This window comes from Salvelinus fontinalis, chromosome 11 (assembly GCF_029448725.1).
Source record: "Salvelinus fontinalis isolate EN_2023a chromosome 11, ASM2944872v1, whole genome shotgun sequence".
NCBI lineage: Eukaryota > Metazoa > Chordata > Actinopteri > Salmoniformes > Salmonidae > Salvelinus > Salvelinus fontinalis.
The window spans coordinates 27,250,100-27,274,998 of NC_074675.1; the positions used below are offsets into that span (position 1 = coordinate 27,250,100).

At 41.4% G+C, this 24,899-nt stretch overlaps 2 protein-coding genes across 2 annotated transcripts; both read right to left on the reverse strand.

Moving 5' to 3' along the window:
• Positions 1 to 8,235: 8,235 nt before the first annotated feature.
• On the reverse strand, positions 8,236 to 13,085 carry si:cabz01074946.1 (uncharacterized). The gene is made up of 4 exons (XM_055938192.1): positions 12,954 to 13,085; positions 11,493 to 11,807; positions 9,852 to 10,115; positions 8,236 to 8,869 (listed from the first exon to the last, which is right to left on the reverse strand). Exons 1-4 carry the CDS (start codon positions 12,988 to 12,990, stop codon positions 8,739 to 8,741), a joined length of 747 nt encoding a protein of 248 aa, XP_055794167.1. The 5' UTR covers positions 12,991 to 13,085; the 3' UTR covers positions 8,236 to 8,738.
• A 100-nt stretch (positions 13,086 to 13,185) lies between these two features.
• LOC129865408 (vang-like protein 2) lies at positions 13,186 to 23,463 on the reverse strand. Its single transcript, XM_055938191.1, has 8 exons — positions 23,374 to 23,463; positions 18,560 to 18,827; positions 18,221 to 18,344; positions 17,394 to 18,001; positions 16,433 to 16,569; positions 16,135 to 16,270; positions 15,360 to 15,606; positions 13,186 to 14,910 (listed from the first exon to the last, which is right to left on the reverse strand). The coding sequence occupies exons 2-8, from the start codon at positions 18,628 to 18,630 to the stop codon at positions 14,650 to 14,652; spliced, it is 1,584 nt and encodes a 527-aa protein (XP_055794166.1). The 5' UTR covers positions 18,631 to 18,827; positions 23,374 to 23,463; the 3' UTR covers positions 13,186 to 14,649.
• Between the last annotated feature and the right edge of the window lie 1,436 nt (positions 23,464 to 24,899).

Here is a 24,899-nt window from a genome sequence, read left to right on the forward strand (position 1 = left end):
AGCTGGCCAAGGACGGCACGTTCAAGAGTTTTGGAGAGAAAAGAAAGAAGGGATACTGGTCTGTAGTTGTTGACATCGGAGGGATCGAGTGTAGGTTTTTTCAGAAGGGGTGCAACTCTCGCTCTCTTGAAGACAGAAGGGACGTAGCCAGCGGTCAAGGATGAGTTGATGAGCGAGATGAGGTAAGGGAGAAGGTCTCCGGAAATGGTCTGGAGAAGAGAGGAGGGGATAGGGTCAAGCGGGCAGGTTGTTGGGCGGCCGGCCGTCACAAGACGCGAGATTTCATCTGGAGAGAGAGGGGAGAAAGAGGTCAAAGCACAGGGTAGGGCAGTGTGAGCAGAACCAGCGGTGTCGTTTGACTTAGCAAACGAGGATCGGATGTCGTCGACCTTGATTTTGTGTAGTCGATTTTGTGTAGTCTATTTTCCCTGTTCGTGCGTTCTTCGTGTTTAATGTAAGTTCGTCGTCCAGGTCTGTCTACTCCGTTTGTTGTTTTGTTAGTTATAGTGAAGTTCGTGTTTTTTCGTCTTGTCTTTAAATAAATTATGTGTTCACAACCCGCTGCGCCTTGGTTCCATCACTACTCCTCCTTTTCGGTTGAAGAGGAGGAGGACTACCGTTACAATTGTAGAGTAAATAGCTGTACATTTCCTTATAATAACAATTGTTTTAATACCTCATCTTCAGTCACATTCACAGAAATTCAACATGCTATATCTGCTCACAAAATGTGGATCTTTGCAATCAGACAATAAATATATCATATTACAATAACAAGGAGAGACAGGGTGTTGAATTAACTTAGAAATGCAGTAGCATTTGATGAGCACATTGTGATGGACTCGGACGAACATAATACATCCATCTACAACAGTCCCATTTGATTTAGCAGCTATAAACACATATGGAAACATCTCGAGACACGGTGAAGTGATATAAATAAAAATGAAAACCCTTTTACTTCTGAGAACATACGTAGAAAAACCTCCGAACACAAATCCTAAAACCAATATTCCAATAACAATTCCAGCATTGCAGTTCTCTTTCACCACCACGGCAAGCTTGGGCTGTTCCACTAATCACAAGGGGTGAAGTAAAGAGAGTAAGAACAGAAATAGAATCAACTCTGCTCACAAACCCAACAGCAAGTTGGACCAGTGTAATAAGTTCCTCCCGATAGATTCCTGAATACACAACTGTTTTCCTGGATAAGTAGTGGACAGAACACACGTCAAGTTATTTTTGGCCCAGCGGTTGGGTCACTTAGTTGGGTTATTGAGCTATGACCAGATGGGTGGTATGTCTGTATTTTAAACCCATATTTGTGTATTTTTTCTTGAAGTAGGCTAATCTAAACTGTATTTTGTAACAAGATACTTTCAAAAGCTGTCATTTGTATTTTCAAAATACTTTTCTATACTATTACTTCATAGCAGTTCACAATTTTATGGCCCCCTTTCACCCTAAATTGGTATCAAAAGTCTGACAGCACTATTGTGTGATATAAGCGTCTGCTAAATTAACTAAATATAAATGTATATGTAAAAATGAACAATTGTAAAGCATGCTGAGTATTATTCTAATGAGCTCTGCCATAAAAACCAAGGCCAATAACAATACCCAGTCTGCTTTGCAGTTCTTCATTTTCCCATATACACACGTTTACATTTTGGTTATCCAGAGTGACAGTGCATTCAACTAAGGGAGAAAAACAATAACATACAGTCTCACTGTCATAGCAAGTAAGACGTTACTGAGAAAATTTTTGATTGAGAGAATTCCCAGTAAACCGGGAACATTCCCATAACATTCGTTAACATTCCCATTGAGCTCTGGTTAGGGTTTGAACTAAAATTACAAACGTTCAAAGACTGTTTCAGATCCCAGAATATATTTTTTTTCTAGGGGTCCCCCATTGATTTTGTTAGTCATTCTCATTCAGATATCATATTATTCAGATATCATATTAACACGGCGTAAGTCATTACAAAGTTTGAGAATCACAATATTATAAGGAAGTCATGCAAACCCTTCTGCAGGCACATGAAGCCTAGATGAAAATGCACACAGATGTATCTTGTTACAAAATATATTTGAGTTTAGTTCCGCCCACTTCAATGCAAAATACTCAGAAGTAATTCAAATATGTATTTATTATACATTCTCAATCAGACATCCTATTAACACGGCATAAGTCATTACAAAGTTTGAGAATTACAAGATTATCCAGAAGTAATGCAAACCCTTCTGCAGGTATGAAGCTGTATGAAGCTGCCATCTCTGTCGGCACCATCTTCTTCTAACCACACAACCAGCAGCAGCTAGGAAACTCAGGCTCCAAAACCAGCACCATTAGACTGATCAACACAGTGACAGTCCCCAAACACAGCCACGCCTCATCGTCTAACTTTCAAGCTAAGCGAAAGGGGTATATTCAGACAGGAAATATAGAATTTGACTTCCTTTTCAACTAACATACAGGAAATATTGTATAGAACAGCAGCCCTCATAAAAAGGAAGTCTCTGCTCTTTCTCTACTCTACTCTTTCTTCTCGGTGTGTTTTCGTTAGTCAACTGTTAGATACCAATGACATTGATAAGAACAGAGGTGCCATGCCCATATGGGGTACAGGGGCATGTGCCCCTTTAGATGTGTCCTGTAAAAAATACATTAAAAACAACTTTCTTGAATTTAAACCAAAAAAATGTTATGTTGTTTCTCTGAAATACTACTAGCCACCTAGCAATTTTATGAAGTTGCCTTTAGCTTTCCCAGATAAGTTCCCAATTTTCCAACCTTATAACTAGCTACCAAGAAGCCATTCCAGGCTGTCAGTCAAGTTAGCTTGTCTAACTATCTTAGCTGGCTAACTAGTCTAACTATCTTAGCTGGTTTGGTAGACTTTAGAAAAGCAAGCAATAACTACATGTACTGAATAAGCATCACATTCCTTTCAATCTTTTACCAGATTTTAGCAGAGCTGCAGAGAAGCATATTTAGTTGTTTTTTTTTGCATCACCAGAGAGGATGATACAGACAGCACTTGTCATGCAGGAGGGTCATGTCAGGATGAGCCTGCAGGAAGGGTACCACATGAGGGAGGAGGGTGTCTTCCCTGTAACGCACAGCGTTGAGATTGCCTGCAATGACAACAAGCTCAGTCCGATGATGCTGGGACACACCGCCCAAGACCATGACAGACCCTCCACCTCCAAATCGATCCCGCTCCAGAGTACAGGCCTCAGTGTAACGCTCATTCCTTTGACAGTAAACGCGAATCCGACCATCACCCCTGGTGAGACAAAACCGCGACTCGTCAGTGAAGAGCACTTTTTGCCAGTCCTGTGTGGTCCAGCGACGGTGGGTTTGTGCCCATAGGCGACGTTATTGCCTGTGATGTCTGGTGAGGACCTGTCTTACAACAGGCCTACAAGCCCTCAGTCCAGCCTCTCTCAGCCTATTGCGGACAGTCTGAGCACTGATGGAGGGATTGTGCGTTCCTGGTGTACCTCGGGCAGTTGTTGTTGCCATCCTGTACCTGTCCCGCAGGTGTGATGTTCGGATGTCCTGTGCAGGTGTTGTTACACGTGGTCTGCCACTGTGAGGACGATCAGCTGTCCGTCCTATCTCCCTGTAGCGCTGTCTTAGTCATCTCACAGTACGGACATTGCAATTTATTGCCCTGGCCACATCTGCAGTCCTCATGCCTCCTTGCTGCATGCCTAAGGCACGTTCACGCAGATGAGCAGGGACCCTGGGCATCTTTCTTTTGGTGTTTTTCAGAGTCAGTAGAAAGGCCTCGTTAGTGTCCTAAGTTTTCATAACTGTGACCTTAATTGCCTACCGCCTGTAAGCCGTTAGTGTCTTAACGACCATTCCACAGGTGCATGTTTATTAATTGTTTATGGTTTATTGAAGCATGGGAAACAGTGTTAAAACCCTTTACAGTGAAGATCTGGGAAGTTATTTGGATTTTTTCGAATTAACTTGTGGAATTCCGTTGTGGTTGTTTCTTCATACCTGTCGTTCCACAACAAGCTCCTGAAAAAGGGACGATTCTTTTTTTGCTGAGTTTAGATGCATGTCATTCATTACATTTAAGGTGATATGGGACTGTATAAAACGATTGTTTCTATTACATATTAAGATACAGTACACTGTAGGATAACTGCAGTTATGCCCTAAATACCACACTTTAAATACCACACTTCACTGAACTGTAACTGTATTTTGTTTTAATTTATGACAGTTGTTTTGGTTTAAGGGTTTATAATACATTACTTCTGACTGACATTTATTTATAATGTCGTCCATGCAGTATATGATGCATTTTTCAAATCAATTTTGTATTTTTCACATGCGCCGAATACAACAGGTGTAGACTGTGAAATGCTTACTTTACAAGCCCTTGACCAACAATGCAGTTTTAAGAAAAATAAGAGTTATGAAAATATTTTTACAAATATATATATAATAATAGTAAAGACACAGTAAACACAGTGGTATTTGTACTTGTGAGCTGAGGAGGGGTTATCAGAGCCACCCCCACTTCTCTTTTCCTGTCATCTCATCCTGTTCTACTGAATGTGGGGGAGGAGTGGACTTTAATGAAGTCAAAAATGACCCAAACACTCAGATACATAAAGATATAAAGTGAAAATATGTAAAGTGTCATGTACAGCATAAATGAAACCTGGAAATGTGCTATATAAATCCAATCAATTACTATCTATTATTGATTAGGTAGGACTTTGCATTGCAGTGTATTATTGTGAAATGATTTATGTCAACACACAGTAACAAGTATTACAGTGTAACAATGAGTAATTACAATACTTGCTACACCATACTTACATGAATAATTACACAGTGGTAAGTGCACTGTGATATAAAGTGTCAACGTTGATTGATGTCAGAATGCCAATGTACGTTTTTGTGTTTCCGTTGTGGTTGTTTCTTCATACCTGTCGTTCCACAAGACAGTAGGGGACTCCGTGGAGATGCCTGCAGGCTCAGAGGGGCAAAACGTCACCATAAAGCAGTGAAGGTATAGAGGAAAGGATATTTCAACTCAGAAGTTGTATATTCACCTGTATCCCAGTTTGAGGGGAGACTAGAGATGAATGCCAATGAATGCTTCAGTTTAAAAAATTATGAAACTGACTTTGCAAGACTATAACTAGAAAATCCCATTTCTAAAATACCACTACTGTGGTCTAGTTTGGAAATGGGCTGAAATGGTTCATTTTTGGTTGTCTGTCACATTTTGCCGCAGAGTGTGTATGACAAGATCACATTTGGACACCCCTCTTCTCCCTACCAGGAAGTGCTGTAAGTTGAACAGGAAGTTCTCTAGGCTGAGCAGGATGTGGTCATAGGCTGGGCTTCCATAGATATACTGTAGAACCGTCTGCATCCGGGGTGTGGAACTCATTCCACGGAGGGCAGAGTGTCTGCAGGTTTTCCCTTTAAATTAAGACCTAGACAACCAGGTGCGCGGGGAGTTCCTTAATTAGTGACCTTAATTCATCAATCAAGTACAAGACTGGAGTGAAAACCCACAGACACTCGGCCCTCCGTGGAATGAGTTTGACACGTGCTCTGCATCATATATACATGTACATTTTGTATATAGGCGTAGAAGAGTAGACTAGCGGTGAAAAGTGTTGGGCCAGTAACCTAATGGTTGCTGGTTTGAATCCCCAAATGACTAAGTGAAAGATTTGTTGATGTGCCCTTCAGCAAGGCACTTAACCCTAATTGCTTCAGGGTCACTGTCAATAATGGCTGATCCTTGGCTGTGACCCCACTCTCAGGGGGAGTGGGATATACAAAAAAAACACATTTCACATTTGTAAAATACACACTTTTAAATGATTGAAATAGGACAAATGTAAGCACGCACCTAATGGTTATTAAGATGTTACTGTTTAATTTCATTATGACCTGCACATTGCAGAAATTTTTTGGCCTACTTTTTCATTATTCAATATTTTCCCTTTGTTGATCGTAGAGTAGATAGATATAACCTTTTATTTTGAAGAGATTCAGGCTTACATAACTTGTTTGATTAACTTGTATTGTATTGAGTAAATAGTTGTACATTTTCCTTTTAATAAAACATTTTAAATACCTCATCTTAAGACACATTCACATCAATTCAACGTGATATACAGTACCAGGCAAACGTTTAGACACACCTACTCATTCAAGGGTTTTTCTTTATGTTTACTATTTTCTACATTGTAGAATAATAGTGAAGACATCAAAACTATGAAATAACACATATGGAATCAAGCAGTAACCAAAAAAGTGTTAAACAAATCAAAATATATTTTATATTTGAGATTCTTCAAAGTAGCCACCCTTTGCCTTGATGACAGCTTTGCACACTCTTGGCATTCTCTCAACCAGCTTCACCTGGAATGCTTTTCCAACAGTCTTGAAGAAGTTCCCACATATGCTAAGCACTTGTTGGCTGCTTTTCCTTTACTCTGTGGTTCAACTCATCCCAAACTATCTCAATTGGGTTTAGGTCGGGGGATTGTGGAGGCCAGGTCATCTGATGCAGCACCTTCACTCTCCTTCTTGGTCAAATAGACCTTACACAGCCTGGAGGTGTGTTTTGGGTCATTGTCCTGTTGAAAAGCTTGTAGCATCATACGCAAGAGGATTCGAGGCTGTAATCGTGGCCAAACGTGCTTCAACAAAGTATTGAGTAAAGGGTCTGAATACTTATATAAATGTTATATTTCCGTTTTTATTTTGAATACATTTTCCAAAATTTCCACAAACCTGTTTTTTCTTTGTCATTATGGGGTATTGTGTTTAGATTGATGAGGATTGTAGAACAAGGCTGTAACGTAACAAAATGTGGAAAAAGTTAAGGGGTCTGAATACTTCCTGAATGCACTGTACATGTGACAACGAGCCAGTAGGATCTCGCTAGCTCGTGCTTTGCTCACCTTCTTGCTTTTTCTGCCCACTATGCTTAATTTGCTCCCACTGTAAATGGCACAGATTAACTATCTTGGGTTAGTTATAAATATATTTAGTAGAGAGGCTGGTGTAAGAAAGACTATATTGGAATAGCAGCAATCCTAATACCTTTAAAATTGTTGATTACCAAAAAATATAAATAATATTCAGATTTATTTGAACAGGGAGTCATGCTAAGACCAAAATCTATTTTAAAGATGAACCCTGTATACACATCAATATACAGTTCATAAGCACATCAATATACATAGTGCACACATTAATATACAAAAAGCTAAAAACTGTCATAGAAAACAAATACATTCTTCAGTAAAAATGTCCTCAATCAGCCTTTTGAATTGCCCTAGAGGCCCCAATTTATCCAACTTTAGAGAGCCTTGGAGATCTTTCCACAAGTAAAGTTCAAGATAACTAAAATCAGATTTACCTAACTCATTGGAGATCGAAGGGATCTCCAGAGTTAGTCATCCCCGAGACCGGGTCTGGTATCTCGTACATCTGTAAGTTAACAATGAAGTACAGTAAGTATGGCGGAAGTTTATACAGGAGGTATTTATAAGCAAAAAGAGTGCAATGCATCGATCTACAAAACTTCAAAGAGGGCCAGCCTACTTTCTGATACAGAATGCAGTGACGCATATTGAATCTATTGCCCGTAATTACGCGTGATTATGATACCAGGGTTGGGGAGTAACTGATTACGTGTAATCAGTTGCATGTAATCTGATTACAAAAAAAACTGTAACTGAAACCATTTTGTTTCCACCAAAAATAGTGTAATCAGATTTCAGATACTTTTGAAAAACAAAATGATTACTTCTTGGATTACTGTTAAATTCAGAAAGGATGTTTGCAAAGGCTTTCTACAAAGCAATGAAGGACAAATTGAAACTCCAAAAGAGCCTGGTCAACCGTTGGGGCAATAGCATACTACACAACAGTGTCATCTGCATACAGGTGTATGTTAAAAAAAAGCTAATAAACCAACATTGTTTACACAGACAGTAAAAAGTACAGGACCTAAAATTGACTCTGGGGGAGTAGATAAAGGGCCTCATTGCCAAAATCCCGAAGTATTCCTTCAACACCAAGGTTGCAGCTGAGATGGTGCTATGACCCGGCCAGACTGGTGAACACTTGCATCTCGTAGCTTGGAATGCATCTCGTAGCTTGGAATGCATCTCGTAGTGTCACGATCGTTATAAGACGAATGAGTGGACCAAGGCGCAGCGGGATATGAGGACATCTTTTTTTATTAGAGATGACTAAAAGAACACTTTTACAAAACAAAACAATAAACGACCGTGAAGCTACAAACGTAAGTGCATACACAAGCTACAAACGTTCAACATAGACAATTACCCACAAACACCTAAAGCCTATGGCTGCCTTAAATATGGCTCCTAATCAGAGACAACAATAAACAGCTGTCTCTGATTGAGAACTAAATCAGGCAACCATAGACTTTCCTAAACGCCTACACTGAACACAACCCCATACATCTTCAAAACCCCCTAAACAATACACACACCCTAAACTAGACAAAACACACAAACAACCCCCATGTCACACCCTGACTTAACTAAACTAATAAAGAAAATCAATATAACAAAGGCCAGGGTGTGACACGTAGCTTGGAAGGATCTTAGCTGACAGTTGAAAGGATCAAGCAAATCAGCTGCAGCGGATTTTTTTTACATCAATTTTAAGCAAGGCATCATGCACATGAAAACAAAGTTTACAAAATTGGTACGCAGAACATTTTTACTCTAAAATAAATATATGTTAAAAGACATCCAAACACAATTCCTAAGAGCACCATTACAAAACCTATTCCAGGGATGCGGGTCTCTCCCAACACGTCGGGCTCTGAGGAGACAGGGAGAGAACAGCAATACAGTCAGGTCCAAAAATATTTGGAAAGTGACAATTTTGTTGTTGTAAAGTAGTCAAAAGATTAGAATTTGGACCCATATTCCTAGCACGCAATGACTACATCAAGCTTTTTCAGTGTAAACTTAAACAACTCAAACCGGATATAAAGTATGTAGAAAAGATAATGGGGCAAAATATTTTTAAATAACATAATCTTTGAGAATTAACAATCACCAAAATAAAAATTCTGAAATCTGAAATTCCAAAAATGTCATGGCATGGGGCACCCATTGATTTTGCTATAATGTTTTTGTCACCCAGATAGCATTAGAACAAGGCGTAAGCCATGGCAAAATGTGTATAATTGCAGGAAATTAGCTATAAAATGGAAAAGTTTTGTATATGCGGCCATGAGGAGAGCCTCTAAAACTGTGCCATTGACCACACCCACTACTTTTTTTTTTTTACACTAAAAGTGACTCCAAAATGATGCAATACATTATTTACCATTAATTTCTATTGGGCACAAAATAATCTGAAACAACCAAAACTACAAGTTTGTAGAGTCACAAGCTTGATGAAGTCATTGAGTGCTAGGAATATGAGGCCAATTACTAAACTTTCGACTACTTTAATACATACATGTGAATTTGTCCAAATACTTTTGGTTCCCTGAAATGGGGGGACTATGTACAAAAAGTGTTGCAATTTCTAAACAGTTCACCTCAAATTAAAGCTGACAGTCTGCACTTTAAACTCAAATCTAAAGTGCTAGAGTACAGAGCCAAAACAACCAAAAATGTGGCATTGTCCAAATACTTTGGGACCTCACTGTAAGACAAACACTGTTCACAAACTCAACAGCAAGCTTGACCAGTGTAAGAACTCCCTGCCCATAGATTGATGAATTCACCACTGTTTTTCTGGTCAGATCATGTGTTCCGGGAAAGAATCCTGGCCCTAGAAGTGACCGTACCTTGGCATCTCTCCGTCACAACCCGGAAGGCTTTAGAGAGCCCATTGCTGGCAGTACAGTTGAAGGTGGCATTTCTGTTGGGGCTGTAAGACATCCAGACGACAGAGACGTTGGTGCTGGGATTCCTCCTCCAGAAGGCATCCTCAAACGCAGCCTCTGGTTCCCAGGAGAGGTGGGTGTCCTTCACCGAAGAGGAGCACTGAAGAGCCATCACACAATGGCTGTCCTTCAACATGTTGAAGACCTTACGGACGCTGGGACGCTCTGGACATTTGAACAGAAATACAGGAAAGCTCTCGTGAATAGAAAACACATTTTTCCAGAAACAAAACTGGGAATACAATATGAATACAGTAGAGTTGTTCCACCAAATGAGTACATTTTGCATCCCTTTGATATTTTAATTAGAAATTGTGCGCAAATATTTTGTTTTAAAAGCCTTTTATAAGAATAAGACCTCATAGAAAATGCAATAAATCTGTGAGAAAGTGCCAAAATTGTGAATTTTGACATGTCCCTCTGGGCACCCTCTGTGATTTCTAGATAGATTTCAACATAATTAACCCCAACCCCAAACGTGTTCACCATCATTGTAAAGCCCTAGTTATTTTGTTGCTTTAACAAATTCATTATTTTCTAAAGATAATTATTTATTTCATATGATTAGTGATTCATCAAAAATATGAATAGTTTCACAATATTAAAACGTGTCACGTTCCTGACCTGTTTTCTGTTAGTTTTTAGTTTGGGTGGGCAGTCTATGTTTTCTGTTTCTATGTTGGTTTAAAGGGGTGACCTGATATGGCTTTCAATTAGAGGCAGGTGGTTTTCATTTCCTCTGATTGAGAGTCATATTAAGGTAAGTGTTTTCACACTGTTTGTGGTGGGTGGTTGTCTCCTGTGTCTGTCGTTGCGCCACACGGGACTGTTTTCGGTTTGTTTGTATGTTCGTTCTTTTATGTAGTCAGTTTCCCTGTTCATGCGGTCTTCGTGTTTCATGTAAGTTCGTCATCCAGGTCTGTCTACGTCGTTTATTGTTTTGTAGTGTGTTAAAGTGTTGTCGTATTTTCCGTTTTGTAAATAAATATTATGTCGACTTCAAACGCTGCATTTTGGTTCAATCCCTGCTCCTCCTCTTCGGATGAAGAGGAGGAGGAAAGCCGTTACAAAACGAAAGTTCAGTTCACGTTACAGGGTTTACCTTAACATGAGGAACAGAAGTTTCATGCGATAAGAATCTTATCGCATGAAACGTCTGTTCCTCATGTTAAGGTCAACCCTGTTACGTGAACTGAACTTTCGTTTTAATATTGTGAAACTATTCATATTTTTTCGAAAGAAACATTGAACATCTAATATTGAAATCATAATGTAAAAGCAGGCAAGCTGGTTCTACTCTTTTTGGCCTTTTTCTGTTTTGTGGTGGAAAACTGAGTGGGTCGAGCATAACACGTCAACCCTGTTACCCATAGATAGACAGACTAGAAATGTTTAACAATACATTTTTGGGGGGTGACGCTTGCATTCAATTGCCATTTTGGGACCCTTGGGTTCTGGGCTCACTTGCTCCGGCAAATCTTATCGAAATCCTACAGAGTGCACCTTTTAATACGGGTACATTGTTGTGATTGAGAGCCTTACCTGTCACAGTGAGCTGGACAGGTACACTATGCTGCTCTCCCTTAATGTCTTGAAGGAGAACCGAGTAAACCAGGGCATCCCCTATCCTCACATCTCTTATCTCTAAGTCCCCGGAGGAGATGTTGAGTCTTAGACGATCCTGAAACTGCCAGAAACGGTCTGTTTTGAGAGTGTGTGGTTCTTTCCTGTACGTTGCAATCCAGGTGTTGTTGCTGAATATAGACCACTCTATCTTGCTCAAGTTCCAGGATGAGTTGGCTCCAGAAGACAAGGTGACAGAATCTCCCAGGTAACCAGTGGTACCTCCCATCACCACTGAAACATAAAGGAATGGAATGATTGTCCTGATGGTGGTGATATCATGTATAGTAATATACACAGAATTAGAACAGAATTCAAATATGTATCCTTATGGTAATAACAGAGATCATCATCATCAATTGCTTCAATATTCTGAGAGTATAAACATACATTATTATTCAGTTGAAATAACTGGATTTGTGATAACTGTCATTTTAATGAGATAGTATATAATTTAGGACAATTTAGAATTTGCTTTCCGTTTTCTATTTAGGTCATGGGTCAAGACGTAGGCAATACGTATCAATGGAGGTTTGAAATCTTAACCTGAAACAAAATGTATCAAAAGTGGTCAAATTAGCCTAAACTACTTCATACTAGATGTGATATGGACTGATGAAAGGTTACGTATACCTTGATCTTCGGTACACCAGTAGAGTTCAAAAAGCAAATTGATAAAGGTGACATCATAGCCTTTATCAGGGTTTGGGGTCAGTCCCATTTTATTCAGATGATTTAATTCAAGAATGGAAAATGTACATACAGTTGAAGTCAGAAGTTTACATACACCTTAGCCAAATACATTTAAACTAAGTTTTTCACAATTTCTGACATTTAATCCTATTAATTCCCTGTTTTAGGTCAGTTAGGATCACCTCTTTATTTTAAGAACGTGAAATGTCAGAATAATAGTAGAGAGAATGAATTTATTTCAGCTTTTATTTCTTTCATCACATTCCCAGTGGGTCAGAAGTTTACATACACTCAATTAGTATTTGGTAGCATTGCCTTTAAATTGTTTAACTTGGGCCAAACGTTTCAGGTAGCCTTCCACAAGACATCATTTTCTGGAATTTTCCAAGCTGTTTAAAGGCACAGTCAACTTAGTGTAAGTAAACTTCTGACCCACTGAAATTGTGATAGTGAATTATAAGTGAAATAATCTGTCTGTAAGTGTATGTAAACTTCTGACTTCAACTGTACATATTTAATGAGGATTTCCTTTAAATTCTTGTAATGTAATTTCAATTGACTTGATTGAAACAGAATTGACCTCAACCCTGCCTCTCTCGTCACTCATTACTTCAAAGGATTAACAATGACAGACTTTTAGAGAGACCCTCAATGCAATCAAGCAACATGTAAAAGTAAGCAGCCTACCTGGTAAGATTGTAAGAGCGATAACTACACATGCCATATTGAAATGGGACCTTCAAAATGGATACTGTTTCCGCCTTCTAGAGACAAGGTTGAAGCACAGGCTACATCCTCTTTTTTTGTGTGGTTTGGCTTCCGCTTTGTTCACATGTCAAAAAACAGTTTGTCAAAGTCATCTACAGTATAAATGATCATTCCAATATTACTATAAATTTAAATATGAGACAGACAGGGGTGGGAGGGGCACATAGCATCATATCACGAGAGATCCTTTATTTTAAAAGGCCGTAACAATTTAGTCCTAAAATGATGAAATTTGAAAAACATTCACATCACAACTGCAATCTACAAATGTATTTACAACATGAAGTGATACTAAAAAAATATAAAATGCAGTTCTTATGTAGAAAAAAAATAAAACAAAGCTGCCATTGTCTCAAACATATGGTACACATATAAAAAGATAAAACCATTTGTATACAACATAGGAGACAGACTACAGCAGCTCTAAGCTGCCGAAGAGCACAAGAACCGTTGTTTGTGCTGGACCCATAAGGACTGTCACACTTATGTTCACCTCAGAGCCTTGAATCGAACAAATACATATCTTAAACCGCACACTCAAGTACAGGTTAATAAAAACAAATATGTTGGTTTGTGTGTTTAGGCATGGTCAAATGTTCAGAACAGTACACATGACTATGGCTGTGTTCCAATTGTCTCTCTTTCTTCCAAAAAATGACTTCTTCACTGACTTGATGACTGGTATAAGAAATATGTTGGAAACTCCCACTAGCCCTAGCCTCCACCAAGGCAATGCTTTTGATGGGAAGTAGTAAATGAGTGCACACTTCAGGAGAAATGAGATAATATTGGGACTCAGCCCTATATCTGATATGGACCTTTATTTGGCACTAAAACAACCTCTCATATCATGACATGCCAATAGGTTCAGTCTGTTTTTTGTATCTGCTCCTTCTTCATTATAAAACCGACACTGGAATACACATCAAAAGTCCCCAACATAACATCCATTAATTAAGGTCACAAAAAATATCCCAAACATTTTATTTCTTATGAAAATCAGCTGGTCAGTGTTTCAACTAAACATTCATCAGCTGTCCCTAGAACAACCCACTTCCTTTAGACCAGGGTCAGATTTTGTCCAATGAAAATGGTTCCACTGTCAGGAAGCTGTCAGTTTATTTGTCGATTCAGTGACTCCAATCACCTGATTGGTTGACGTCGTAGCTAATTTGCAACTTTTGCAAGCACATAACTTTTCTAGTTCTTTTTTTTTTATCAAGTCTTCCTATTCACATTTATCTTTCATCTTTTATCAGTTCATTGGTTAGTAATGTAGTAATGTCAACTTCAAATAATGCGGTCCAGTTACTGTCAAGGAATGAGAAACATACAGGTCCCAATGACTAACACAGTAACACACACAAAGACATTCACACACAGTTAATAAAACAGGATAGCCACAGAGGTCTCTCCTCCAGCCCTTGGTAGCAGAAGCCACATTTCCACTGCTTTGTGTGAAAAAAGAGACAGAGAGCCGTCTTCTCTCACTTTTTCACAGAGGTCAACACAGAGAGATGGGCTTTGAGGAAAGTTAAAGCATAGTTGAAGCAGTTCTCTCTTCCTGTCTCACATCTTCTCTCCCCCCTCTTTATCCACTACTTTCTCTCCCTCTCTACACAGAGGTCTCCGACTGCAGCCTCATGACAAACTTGTGGCTCTTGGGGTCGATAAACTCCTCCCCCAGGTGGAGGAAGGGGAGGGGCGTCACCGTGACAACCAGGGAGAAGTCGAGACGTCGCAGGGAGAAGACCAGACCCTGACTCAGGGCTGATGTCACCGGCTCCTCGCTCACTAGGGTCCACTGGCGACCCATACCGTTCTCCCGCTGGTACTGCAGCGTGGGGCCTGGGGAAAGGTAGCGCTCCAGGAAGGCCTGAGAGAAACACAAAGAGAAGCAGTTAGACAGCCAGCCACGTCTTGTCATATCGATAGTGGGGCAACCGCTAGGAGTTAGTGTTTGTGGTGAGCAATTTCTCTCAGTGGAATGTAAAGTAGGCTAGATATTATTCATCAGGGGAATCATGCTTATTTCAATCCCTTTAACGGTCAAGAATAGTGTCTTATATGGGCTGTTATTTGGGGTATACGGGTCCTATTTAAGGGCGTAGTGGTCATATGTAAAGGGTATAGGTGTCACATCAAGAGTGTATGAATCACATCTTACTGTCTGATGGGCATCTTAGGGGTCATGTTGTGAGGGCGTAGGAGTCATGTTGTGAGTGTGTATGGGGTCATGTTGTGAGGGTGTAAGGGTCACGTTGTGAGGGCATAGTGATCATGTTGTGAGGGCGTAGTGATCATGTTAAGGGAGCGGTGGCTCACCTTGGGTGTCATGTTGTGCGTGATACAGAACTGCAGGTGGTTGATAATGCTCTCCATGCTGTGATAGGGCTGCTGGCGCGTGGTCCTCAGGTACTTCTGCATGGCCCGGGCCATGGGGGCAAAGATGGCCTGAGCTGCCTCCCGGGGGTCCATCACCTCGCGGGGGTGTTTGGGGGACGACGCGGCTGGCTCGTCGTCCTGGAGACGCTTGATGTGGGTGAAGGCTTCCTCTACCGCCACCACCAGCCTGGGAGGAGAAAAGGGCCCGCGTTATGAGCACGCAGGTGTTGTTTCAGGATAGCATTTGTATTGCAAGCGCTAAACCCGAGAGGAGCTCAAATAATGTCAGCCTTATTGAAATAGCATGGGCGACGGAGAAAAACAAAATTGGTACCATTTAAGGCCAAGTGGCAAACAATAATGCAGGAACTAGGGATGGGGATATGAGCAGGTAGGTCTAGGCGGATGAGATGTAGTCATTGTTTGGATGTGTCTGTAAGTTGGTGTTCGTATGTATACGTTTGTTTTTGTAATGTAAAAAAAAGAAAGAATAGTAAAAATTCTAAAATATATATATTTAAATCTACTTAAAAAAAAAAAAGTCATCCTTTCTATACCTGGGGTTTGAAAAATCTGTGATATTCCCTTGATTAGTTATGAACTGTTTAATTCACCAAATGAAGAAAAAAAAACAAAAGCAGTTTTTCTACAACAAATGGTTTGAAATGTTCTTTCTTTGACGATCTACCCAGCCCAGTGTGTCTCCCCTCCTCACCTGGCCTTGCGCTTGCGGACCCTGCGGTCCATCTCTGCCTCCTCGTAGTAATACTCGTTGTGGGAGTTGTCTCTCCTGCGGGCGGCTGCGGCGATCATCGCTCTGGACTGACCCGTGGAGTTGTTGGTGTTGTTCTCTGGAAGAAAAATCACACACAAAAAAAAAACACCAACAAACATTTAATGTTACAATTTCTTTGCAATAAAAGAACACACAGAAGACAGAGGTGAGAAAAATGACTGAGGGGAAAAGAGGGGCGAGACAATGAGAGACGGAAAGGATAGCATTTGAGACTTGCCTTCACCCAGAGTGTAGACTTTGAAGCCAGAACTCTTCTTAGAGAGGATGGACTTGGGCAGGTTGAGGAGGGCAGGGTTGTAGACCGGGAAATCACTGTAGTACCGGTCCAGCACCCACACTGCTGCCCTCTGAATACTGGAGAACAACAAGGGAGGGATGAACCCTTATTCATCTATGTCATTACTATGGAATATGTCCTAATCATCATCATTATCCCTTTGGCAGCATCTTAAATCTGGCGATGTGCCCTTGAGCAAGGCACTTAACCCGAGGTGGTCCTGCAGCTATTTCAGATGATCAGCTGGGTGGGGTATCGTTGCACCCCAGGATCTTGCTGCTTCAAAACACACTAAGGTGGGAACCAGATGACTAGCGAAGCAGACACAACCGCTCCCATTTGATCATACGCATGACTGCTATCCAAATAGCCTGGTGCAACCAAAACATTTTGGAGGGGGAATAAACATACACATGATATATTTTTTTGTATCGTTCGTATTATTATTATGTTTTGTTGATTTGTTCGTGTTATTATTATTATATGTTTTGCTGTATATCTTTGTATTTTACATTTGTGTGAGTGTCCTTGTCTATCAGCGTACCAGTGTTACTTGTCATGTTTTGTGTGGATCCCAGGAAGAGTAGCTGCTGCCTCTGCAAAAGCTAATGGGGATTCAAACAAATAAATGAAGACATTTGTATGCAAATTGCCCAAACAAACTGACTGATGAGGTAATGCAGGTTTCGGGTTAATCACCGACTGACAGATTCGCAGGGCCAACCACAATGTTATCAAAACAGTCTCTGAAACCAGAGTACTAGGTTACTAAAAATGCAAGCAAACACCTAAACAACCTTCACACAGAACCCCGCACAATAGAAACCCACTCCCTAATCTCTATACAAAACAGCATGTAAACTACAGACATAAAACACAACCACACGTCTCCAAGACCCACCTGAGATGTCCCACGTTGTAGAAGCGACTTTCCCCATCAGTGGTGCGCACCACCTTGAGGCAGAAGGCAGGCTGCAGGTGTCTGACCTCCAGCAGCACTAAGGCCAGGTACTGGATGAAAAGCAGCGCGTCCACCAGCGACGCCGCATACCCCACGATACCCCTGTAGTCCCTCTCCCGGGGCTCCAGCACGCGCACGCCATAGAACAGCCAGTAGGACGCCACGAACAGGAAGACGAGCGCCAGTAGCAGGCAGCGGAAGACGTAGAAGCGTGGCAAGGTAGCGCGCGGCGGGCGCAGGAACAGAGCCCAGGTGGAGATGAGGAGGACCAGGAGCTTAAAGGCCAGGGAGACGTAGAGACCCTCGCAGGGCGTGCCACAGGGCTCCAGGGCCTCGCGCCACAGCAGCTGCGGCAGAGCCAGGAAAGCCAGGGGGGTGACCAGGGCGAAGAGGCCAAGGACGGCGCCCAATCCTGGGCCCAAGAAACGCCGGCATTCCAGCGGGGAGGACTCCTCGAGCTCCTTGGAGACACGCGTCAGGTCCTCGTTAGAGACGCTGTGTTCTGACGTGCCAGTCTGCACAGTGGTGGTCTCACCCCAGTTATCATCCTGGAGTAGGGAGAGGGAGGGAGAGATTTCTTTGAGCATATGTTGGGAGGTGTGATAGGGAAGAGGCAATATTACCTGAACAAATGGGAGAGGACAAGAGGACGAGTGATAAGAGACAGAGTAGACAGAGAGAAACTAAAGCCAAGTATTGACCCCCAATCAAAGATCAGGGTGTGAAAGTGAGGGGAGATGTACTGTAGGAAAGAAGTGAACTCTGACCCGATCATCTCCGCGGGTGGACTCGGTGTCCAGTAGAGGCTCTCCAGGGGCATGGATGGTGACTGACTTGTCTCCACGACTACTGCCGTCTCTGCTCTTGGAGCGGTGCCTGTCCCGCCTATCCCTGAACATCACACACAGAGACAGAAACAAAAGGGTTAACCGTAATTGTCATGGTTTCTATTTTTGGGGGAAGTTAACCAAACCAGATCAACAAAGTTATACACAGCTTCCCTGACGTAGGATATGCATGTTTACGCAAGTGAGAGTGTAGAAACAAGAGAGTGAGTGTGAGTGCATGTACAGTATATGTATCTATGTCGTACACGTGTTACCCACCTGTGCTTCCTAGAGTTGCGCGAGTGTGAGGACTTGTAGGAGTAGCCCGAGTACTGCGACTCGTTGTCCATGTCAGAGGCCGGTGGGCGGGGTTTGCCCCTGTGGGCACCTCCTCCCCCCGTGCCGTGCTGCCCGGCTCCGCCCAGCTGACTCTTGCGGTGGCTGATGGACTTGGATGAGAGGGCCAGAGGCAGGCGGAGGAGCTCAACCTTACTCCTGAAGGAATCTATCTTGGAGGCCGGAGGAGAGTTGGGGGGGGGGGACAGACCTGACGGAGGGGGGAGAGGGGGAGTGAGAGAGGTTGCATTTTAGATTGCTCTCACAAGACACAAACACATTAAAAGGAAGGATTTTCCATATTTGGGAGATGGGTTATAGCAGCTGAAAAAGCCTCACAATGAAGTTGTGGCATAACTTCAGGGGTTATTCACCTCGTTTATACTCTCCTGGGGTACACGCCCAATTTCACTCCTCATACGCAAGTTCAGATGGAAAATACACACCATTTAACAGCAACAAAATGGGTTTCACCAAGTTGACAGGAGCTTCCCACTGCCTTTTCATATTCCCGATTGTGCACGCACGCACACACACTGCATTCCCTGCCATCCCCTGTGGTCTCCAGGGCAACAGAGCTTGGCTATTACTATGGGGATGAATAAGAGGCGATGGGTGAGAGGGGATTGGGGGGTGTTACCATGGTGGCCTGACCAACTCCCCACCTTCTCTCCCACTTGGTCTAGAAAGACATTCTGGTTCAGAACTACTCCATCCTGATTTTGCCAGTATCTGTTTACATCAGGTAATATGTTGCAAAGAAGCCCATGCAATTTCAGCTGGACTAGCACTGCTATCTCCTATGAGAGAGGCATTGACTCTTAATGTGATAATGTGTAGTGAATGAAAAACTATTTCTCTCGCTCCAATTCACTCCTCAACCCTTTTTGGGCCCTCACAATAGGTTTCATGTGAGAATAAGACAGGAGCTTCCTGGTTAACACACACACACACACACACACACTCTCTTCATACAAATGCCAATGACATTAGCTAGAATTCTACACGTGGTTTCTAGAGGGCGAGAAAGCTAAACCATTTAAAGAACGATGACAACAAAATGAGGATGTTTGCAGAAACACCTACTCTGAAATATCAACTGTTTGCCCAGGTGCCTTAACAATGAATGAAATAGCTGAATAAGAATGAAACGTCTAGAAAATCGACAGAATCCCACATAAAAAAAAAATATATATATATGGTCATTTAACATTTACTGGGGAATAGGCCTCTTTTGAGAGAACCTGAGTAGCTCACGGGAAGTAAAGGTCTCACCAAATTCATCAGGACAGCTATATAGAAAACAGGAGGTAATGATGTCAAGAAGTGAACTACTTTTTGGTTATTAACCGTGTTAGAGAGAGTAAGCTAATAGCAATGTCCGCTATCCTCATTTAAACTCAAGTTAAAACAGTCTGTGCTAGCCGCAATCCTTGGGACGTCCCTACGCCATTGAAGTTTAAATTGGTTAAGGTAAGGATTATGGTTAGGGATGTCCCAAGTATCCTGTATAGCACTGACCAAGTTAAAACTATTGGCAAAGATCATCATTGCTGATGAAAACCCAAGGCATTTTTAACTCAAATACATCTAATAAGTTGAACTCAAAGTCAATGAAAAGTCATTATTACTTAAAATGTTTGTGGTACTGACTCACAACTAAATGAGAAGTCACATCAACTCTATTTTTTAAAGTTACTATAACAAATCATTTTTACCCCCAGCATGCTCTACTGCAGGTAGATTTTTTTGGAACTGTTTATAATACGTGTTTTTGCATGTACATTGGGTGATTCATTGATTAATTGTATGCTACACAAAGATAAAGAAATGTTTCTAAACTAATCCAATCATTTAGTTAGATTTTTAGCACCACTTACTGAAATGGTCATTCCAGTTTAAATGGCTTAGGTATTCTCCTCACTCTGTTCCTAACGCTGGCAGACATTATGAATGCAGGTTGCGGGTGAATAAAAATGTAAATTGTTGGAAATCCTAACTCTGGCTGGATTCCAATAGGAATTACATCACTTTGCAAGTCCACATAATGCAACTTGCAGATAAGGTTGCAAAAGTTGGGTACATTTTCAAAGGTTTTCCAGAAATCTGGGAATTTTGGTTAAATTACAGTAATTTTGCAACACTACTTGCAGGGCTGATGTGGCCTGTAAACCATGAGTTTTCAGGCCACTGTATTAGGGTAAGCTAGGCTTCAAATTAAGGCCGTACGAGATATGTAATGTAATGTCATAAAGAGTTTAATTAGAAGGATAACGTTCCCCTAGGAACTCACTTTGTGAAGGGCACAGAACTGAAAATAAATACATTCAACAACCATGTCTCTATCACTAACAAATCAGATTGAGTAATGATTACTAAAAAAATGTTAAGTAACTGTACTCAGATATATGAAGTGCAACGGTTTCGTCAAAAGTTTTGAGTAATGGCATCACATTGGGGTTTACAGTGTGGGTTCAATCAGAGTTCACCCTCTGTACTGTACCATATATTTACAATTGGCTCATTAATCCCCCTCCTCTCCCCTGTAACTATTCCCCAGGTCGTTGCTGCAAATGAGAACGTGTTCTCAGTCAACTTACCTGGTAAAATAACGGTAAAATAAAAATAAAAAATAAATAAATAGATGTGGTAAGAGGTCATGTTAGGATGTCCGAGCAGACAAAGTGGAAGACTACTGTCCTTTGCACCGCTCTCCCACCATCCTCTCCTAAAAGCCAAACTGTCTTCTTTCTACACTTTATTTTCTATGTGAATCACTGCTAAAAGTAGTTTGACTCCCTTCAGCTTGGTTCATTCAATGACTCATCCAACTCAGATTTGCAAAAGGCAAATAAGCCTTTTTCAAATCTGTCCTCTCTCACACACACACAGTAATTACAGTAGCTGGCATTGTTTCCCAAGCAGCAGGGCACTATTGTGATTGATGTGTGGAGGTGTGGTCATGAGTGTGTGTTGTAGCTTAGTGGGGATATTACATTACCTATTATTCTCCCTTTCTTCTGTACCAGTTAAAGAATGGTGACGGCTGCATCATGTTATGGGTATGTTTGTCATCTGCAAAAACTAGGGAGATTTTTTTCAGGATAAAAAGAAACGGAATAAACCTAAGCACAAGCAAAATCCTAGAGGAAAACCTGGTTCAGTCTGCTTTCCAACAGACTCTCGGAGACAAATTCACCTTTCAGCAGGACAATAACCTAAAACACATGGCCAAATATCCATTGGAGTTGCTTACCTAGACGACATCGAATATTCCCGAGTGGTCTGTTAATAGTTTTGACTTAAATTGGCTTGAAAATGTATGGCAAGACTTTAAAATGGCTGTTTGGCAATGACCAACAACCGAATGATCAACAACCAATTTGACAGAGCTTGAATAATTTTTTCAGAATGTACAAATGTTGCAAAATCCAGGTGTGGAAAGCTCTAGAGACTTACCCCAAAATTCTCACCGCTGTAAAAGCTACCAAATGTGATTCTAACATGTATTGACTCAGGGGTTTGAATGCTTATGTAAATTAGATATTTAATTTGCAAAAAAATACAAAAATATGTTTTCACTTAGTCATTGTGTTTAGATGGGTGAGGGAAAAAAAAATGCAATCAATTGTTGAATTCAGACTGCATCACAAAAAATGTAGAGTAAGTCAGGGGGAGTGAATAGTTCTGAAGACACTGTAAACCCCTAGTTTGTGAGACTAATGTGTGTGGTGGAATAAATGTGTGTTCCTTTAATTCCATTGCAGTCCACTGCAACCATTTAACTGTAGGACTCTAATTTAGGCAACACACAAATGTTCTGGGTATTCCATCTGGAACCTCAAAAGGCACCTGCGACTCAATAATAGGCTGTAAAATTTATAGACCCGGGTGGCACTGCTGTCTAAATGCCGGGGGCTCTCCTACCTTCCACAGGCCTCGAAAGCCTCGGAGGCGCAGCAAGGCGCTAGAGCGTGGCGGCGCCTCAGCCCAGTGTAACTCAACTAATCGAGCCACAGGCTTCATGGGGCCTATCCATTACGAACCGGTCTCATTCCAACAATGAGACAGACGCATGCAACTCAAACGCGCAGGTATGATTAAAAAAGGGTCAGAATAGCCTTTTTTCCTCAAAATATTAGCTACGTTTGTCGGTGAAGGTGTGTTTGTTTCAAGTCGGCTCGCACAATGTAAAACGTCTCACGCCCATGCAGCAGCACGCAAATGTGGGTTGCCAATACAGATTTTTAGGGGATTTGGTTATCGTCTGGATGAAAAGCCGTCAGCATGCTCACATTCATCAACATAAACTGTTATTAACCAGTTTTATACCTGTGCTATATTTGGCACACATGCGTAAAAGTGCAATGTGGGTGACAAGTGACATACTTCATGTTGTTGCCTAGAGACATGCAACTTAAACCCATCAATGGATTCAAATCGGAGTTTAATTTATCGAACTAAACTGCAAGTGGCTTTCATCAAGGCAGAATGGTTTACAGATACTGCGCCAATGTCAACGGATGATGTTCTAATTACATTTTCTAATAAATTGACCAAATATCCTAACCATCAATGTCACCTATTCATTAATGATAAACAATCGGCCAGCAATCGAAGGACTTGACTGGGGAAATGAACGGTCCCAGAGTGCTTTGAATAGAGAGGCTGTGAATGACAAACCTGCCACGGAGAAAGGAAAACTATTTTAGAATAAAATGTAAAAAATAAGACTCCAAGCAGTTCAGAAAGCTTACCTTTCTTTTCAAAATGTGATACCCAAATTGGTGAACGTGAATCGTAGCCTAAAAATCTCGACACAAAGAAAACCCTAAACAGTGATTCAAATCAGGCGACGGAGATATATTCTAATTCAGTTTCTTTTCCAAATACACCATTCGGGAAGGAAAGGTTTGTAACTTGATTCCTCTTCATATACAATATCATTTATTCAACTGAAAATCATCCAGGCTATACAAAAGCCATGAGCCGCATCCATTCTCGGTTTCTGCATCTGTTCTTTGGTGGAAGCCCCGCTGCGCGTGTGAATACAGTCATTCATCACCGAGAGGGGTGCGCGAGACAACGCTCCACCGAGACGCAATGCTTTTGTATCCCGTTAATAATCACAGAATACAATCCATAAAGAAAATCCAAGTGTAGGCTTCATCGGCCAACTGATATAAATTAAAATATTCAGTTCTTAGGAGCTCAAATGTCTTGCGCTCTTGTTCTGTGGTCCCTTGTAACGACAGAACACGTCGCCGGGTTTGGGACAATTGCTCGCCCCCCTTTCCAAAGGGCAAAACTGCGTTACACAGTCCCTCGCGTTTTGGAATATTCAGCCAGTTTCTCGATTGGTTTATGTTTCCTCGTATGGAAACGGTTACCCAGTCAAGTCTTTATGGATAACTAAGATCCCGATTCGTTTTTCCTCCATTCAAAATTATCTTGCTCTTTGCTTTCCAACCCTAAAATCAATGGCCTCCCTCCCCTCTCCAAAGTCCACAACGGTGCTCCGCCTCCAACGCCCACTCTCTACTCCACCCGCTCCCCTCTCTCTACTCCCCCCTGTTCATTCTGTTCCCAGACTCTCACCTCTACTTTCTCTCGTAGACGAGGGCAGGGCCATGGTGTAATCCTGCCCCGTTCACGTCTTTACGAAGGACGATCACAGAACAGATCTACTACAAATTCGTAATCCTCTCTAAACCGTCTGTTTCATACATAGCCAACTCCGACCCGTAGATGCTGCCTGAATTTAACAAACCTAACAGATGAAACCTAACAGATGCAGGCTATTCCCCAGAATCAGGTCTACGACCCAAATACTGGCTACAATTCTGAATTAATTCAACTTCCAGGCTCTTCAATGTAACGGATTTGGGATATATTTGGCCAGACGGTGACAGGGCTTGTTAACTGTCCCAGTGAACGTGGCCCTGCGCATGCGTAGCAGTGTGTGGAATGCAATTTCTTGTACCTCAGTTATAACACATTACCAAACACAACATAAAACACACTTTACTCTGATATCCATTACTGCAGAACTGGAAAGTGCATTACGCTTAACAGAAACTTACCAACAGTACACAAATCCCCATTAAAGGGTTGAATATATCCTATACCAATTTACAAGTGAATCTCAATTGTTTCCTTGTGTACTCTCCTCGCCTCCTTCTCAAAGCACATTGGAGGACAAAGTCAGAGGTTCCTCCCCTTGGACCATCTCCTCCAATGCATTTTTAGAAGGAAGCAAGGAGAAATGACACAAGAGTCAAGG

What these genes read in the sequence shown, in the direction of transcription:
- LOC129865408 (XM_055938191.1), bottom strand. Translation starts at nt 18,630, where the DNA reads ATGGACAACGAGTCGCAGTACTCGGGCTACTCCTACAAGTCCTCACAC. An exon ending in CGCAACTCTAGGAAGCACAG is followed by an intron (nt 18,345 to 18,559) that starts GTGGGTAACACG and finishes TGTGATGTTCAG; the next exon opens with GGATAGGCGGGACAGGCACC. An exon ending in CCACCCGCGGAGATGATCGG is followed by an intron (nt 18,002 to 18,220) that starts GTCAGAGTTCAC and finishes TCCCTACTCCAG; the next exon opens with GATGATAACTGGGGTGAGAC.
- si:cabz01074946.1 (XM_055938192.1), bottom strand. Translation starts at nt 12,990, where the DNA reads ATGGCATGTGTAGTTATCGCTCTTACAATCTTACCAG. An exon ending in CGCTCTTACAATCTTACCAG is followed by an intron (nt 11,808 to 12,953) that starts GTAGGCTGCTTA and finishes TTTATGTTTCAG; the next exon opens with TGGTGATGGGAGGTACCACT. An exon ending in TGTGACGGAGAGATGCCAAG is followed by an intron (nt 8,870 to 9,851) that starts GTACGGTCACTT and finishes CTGTCTCCTCAG; the next exon opens with AGCCCGACGTGTTGGGAGAG.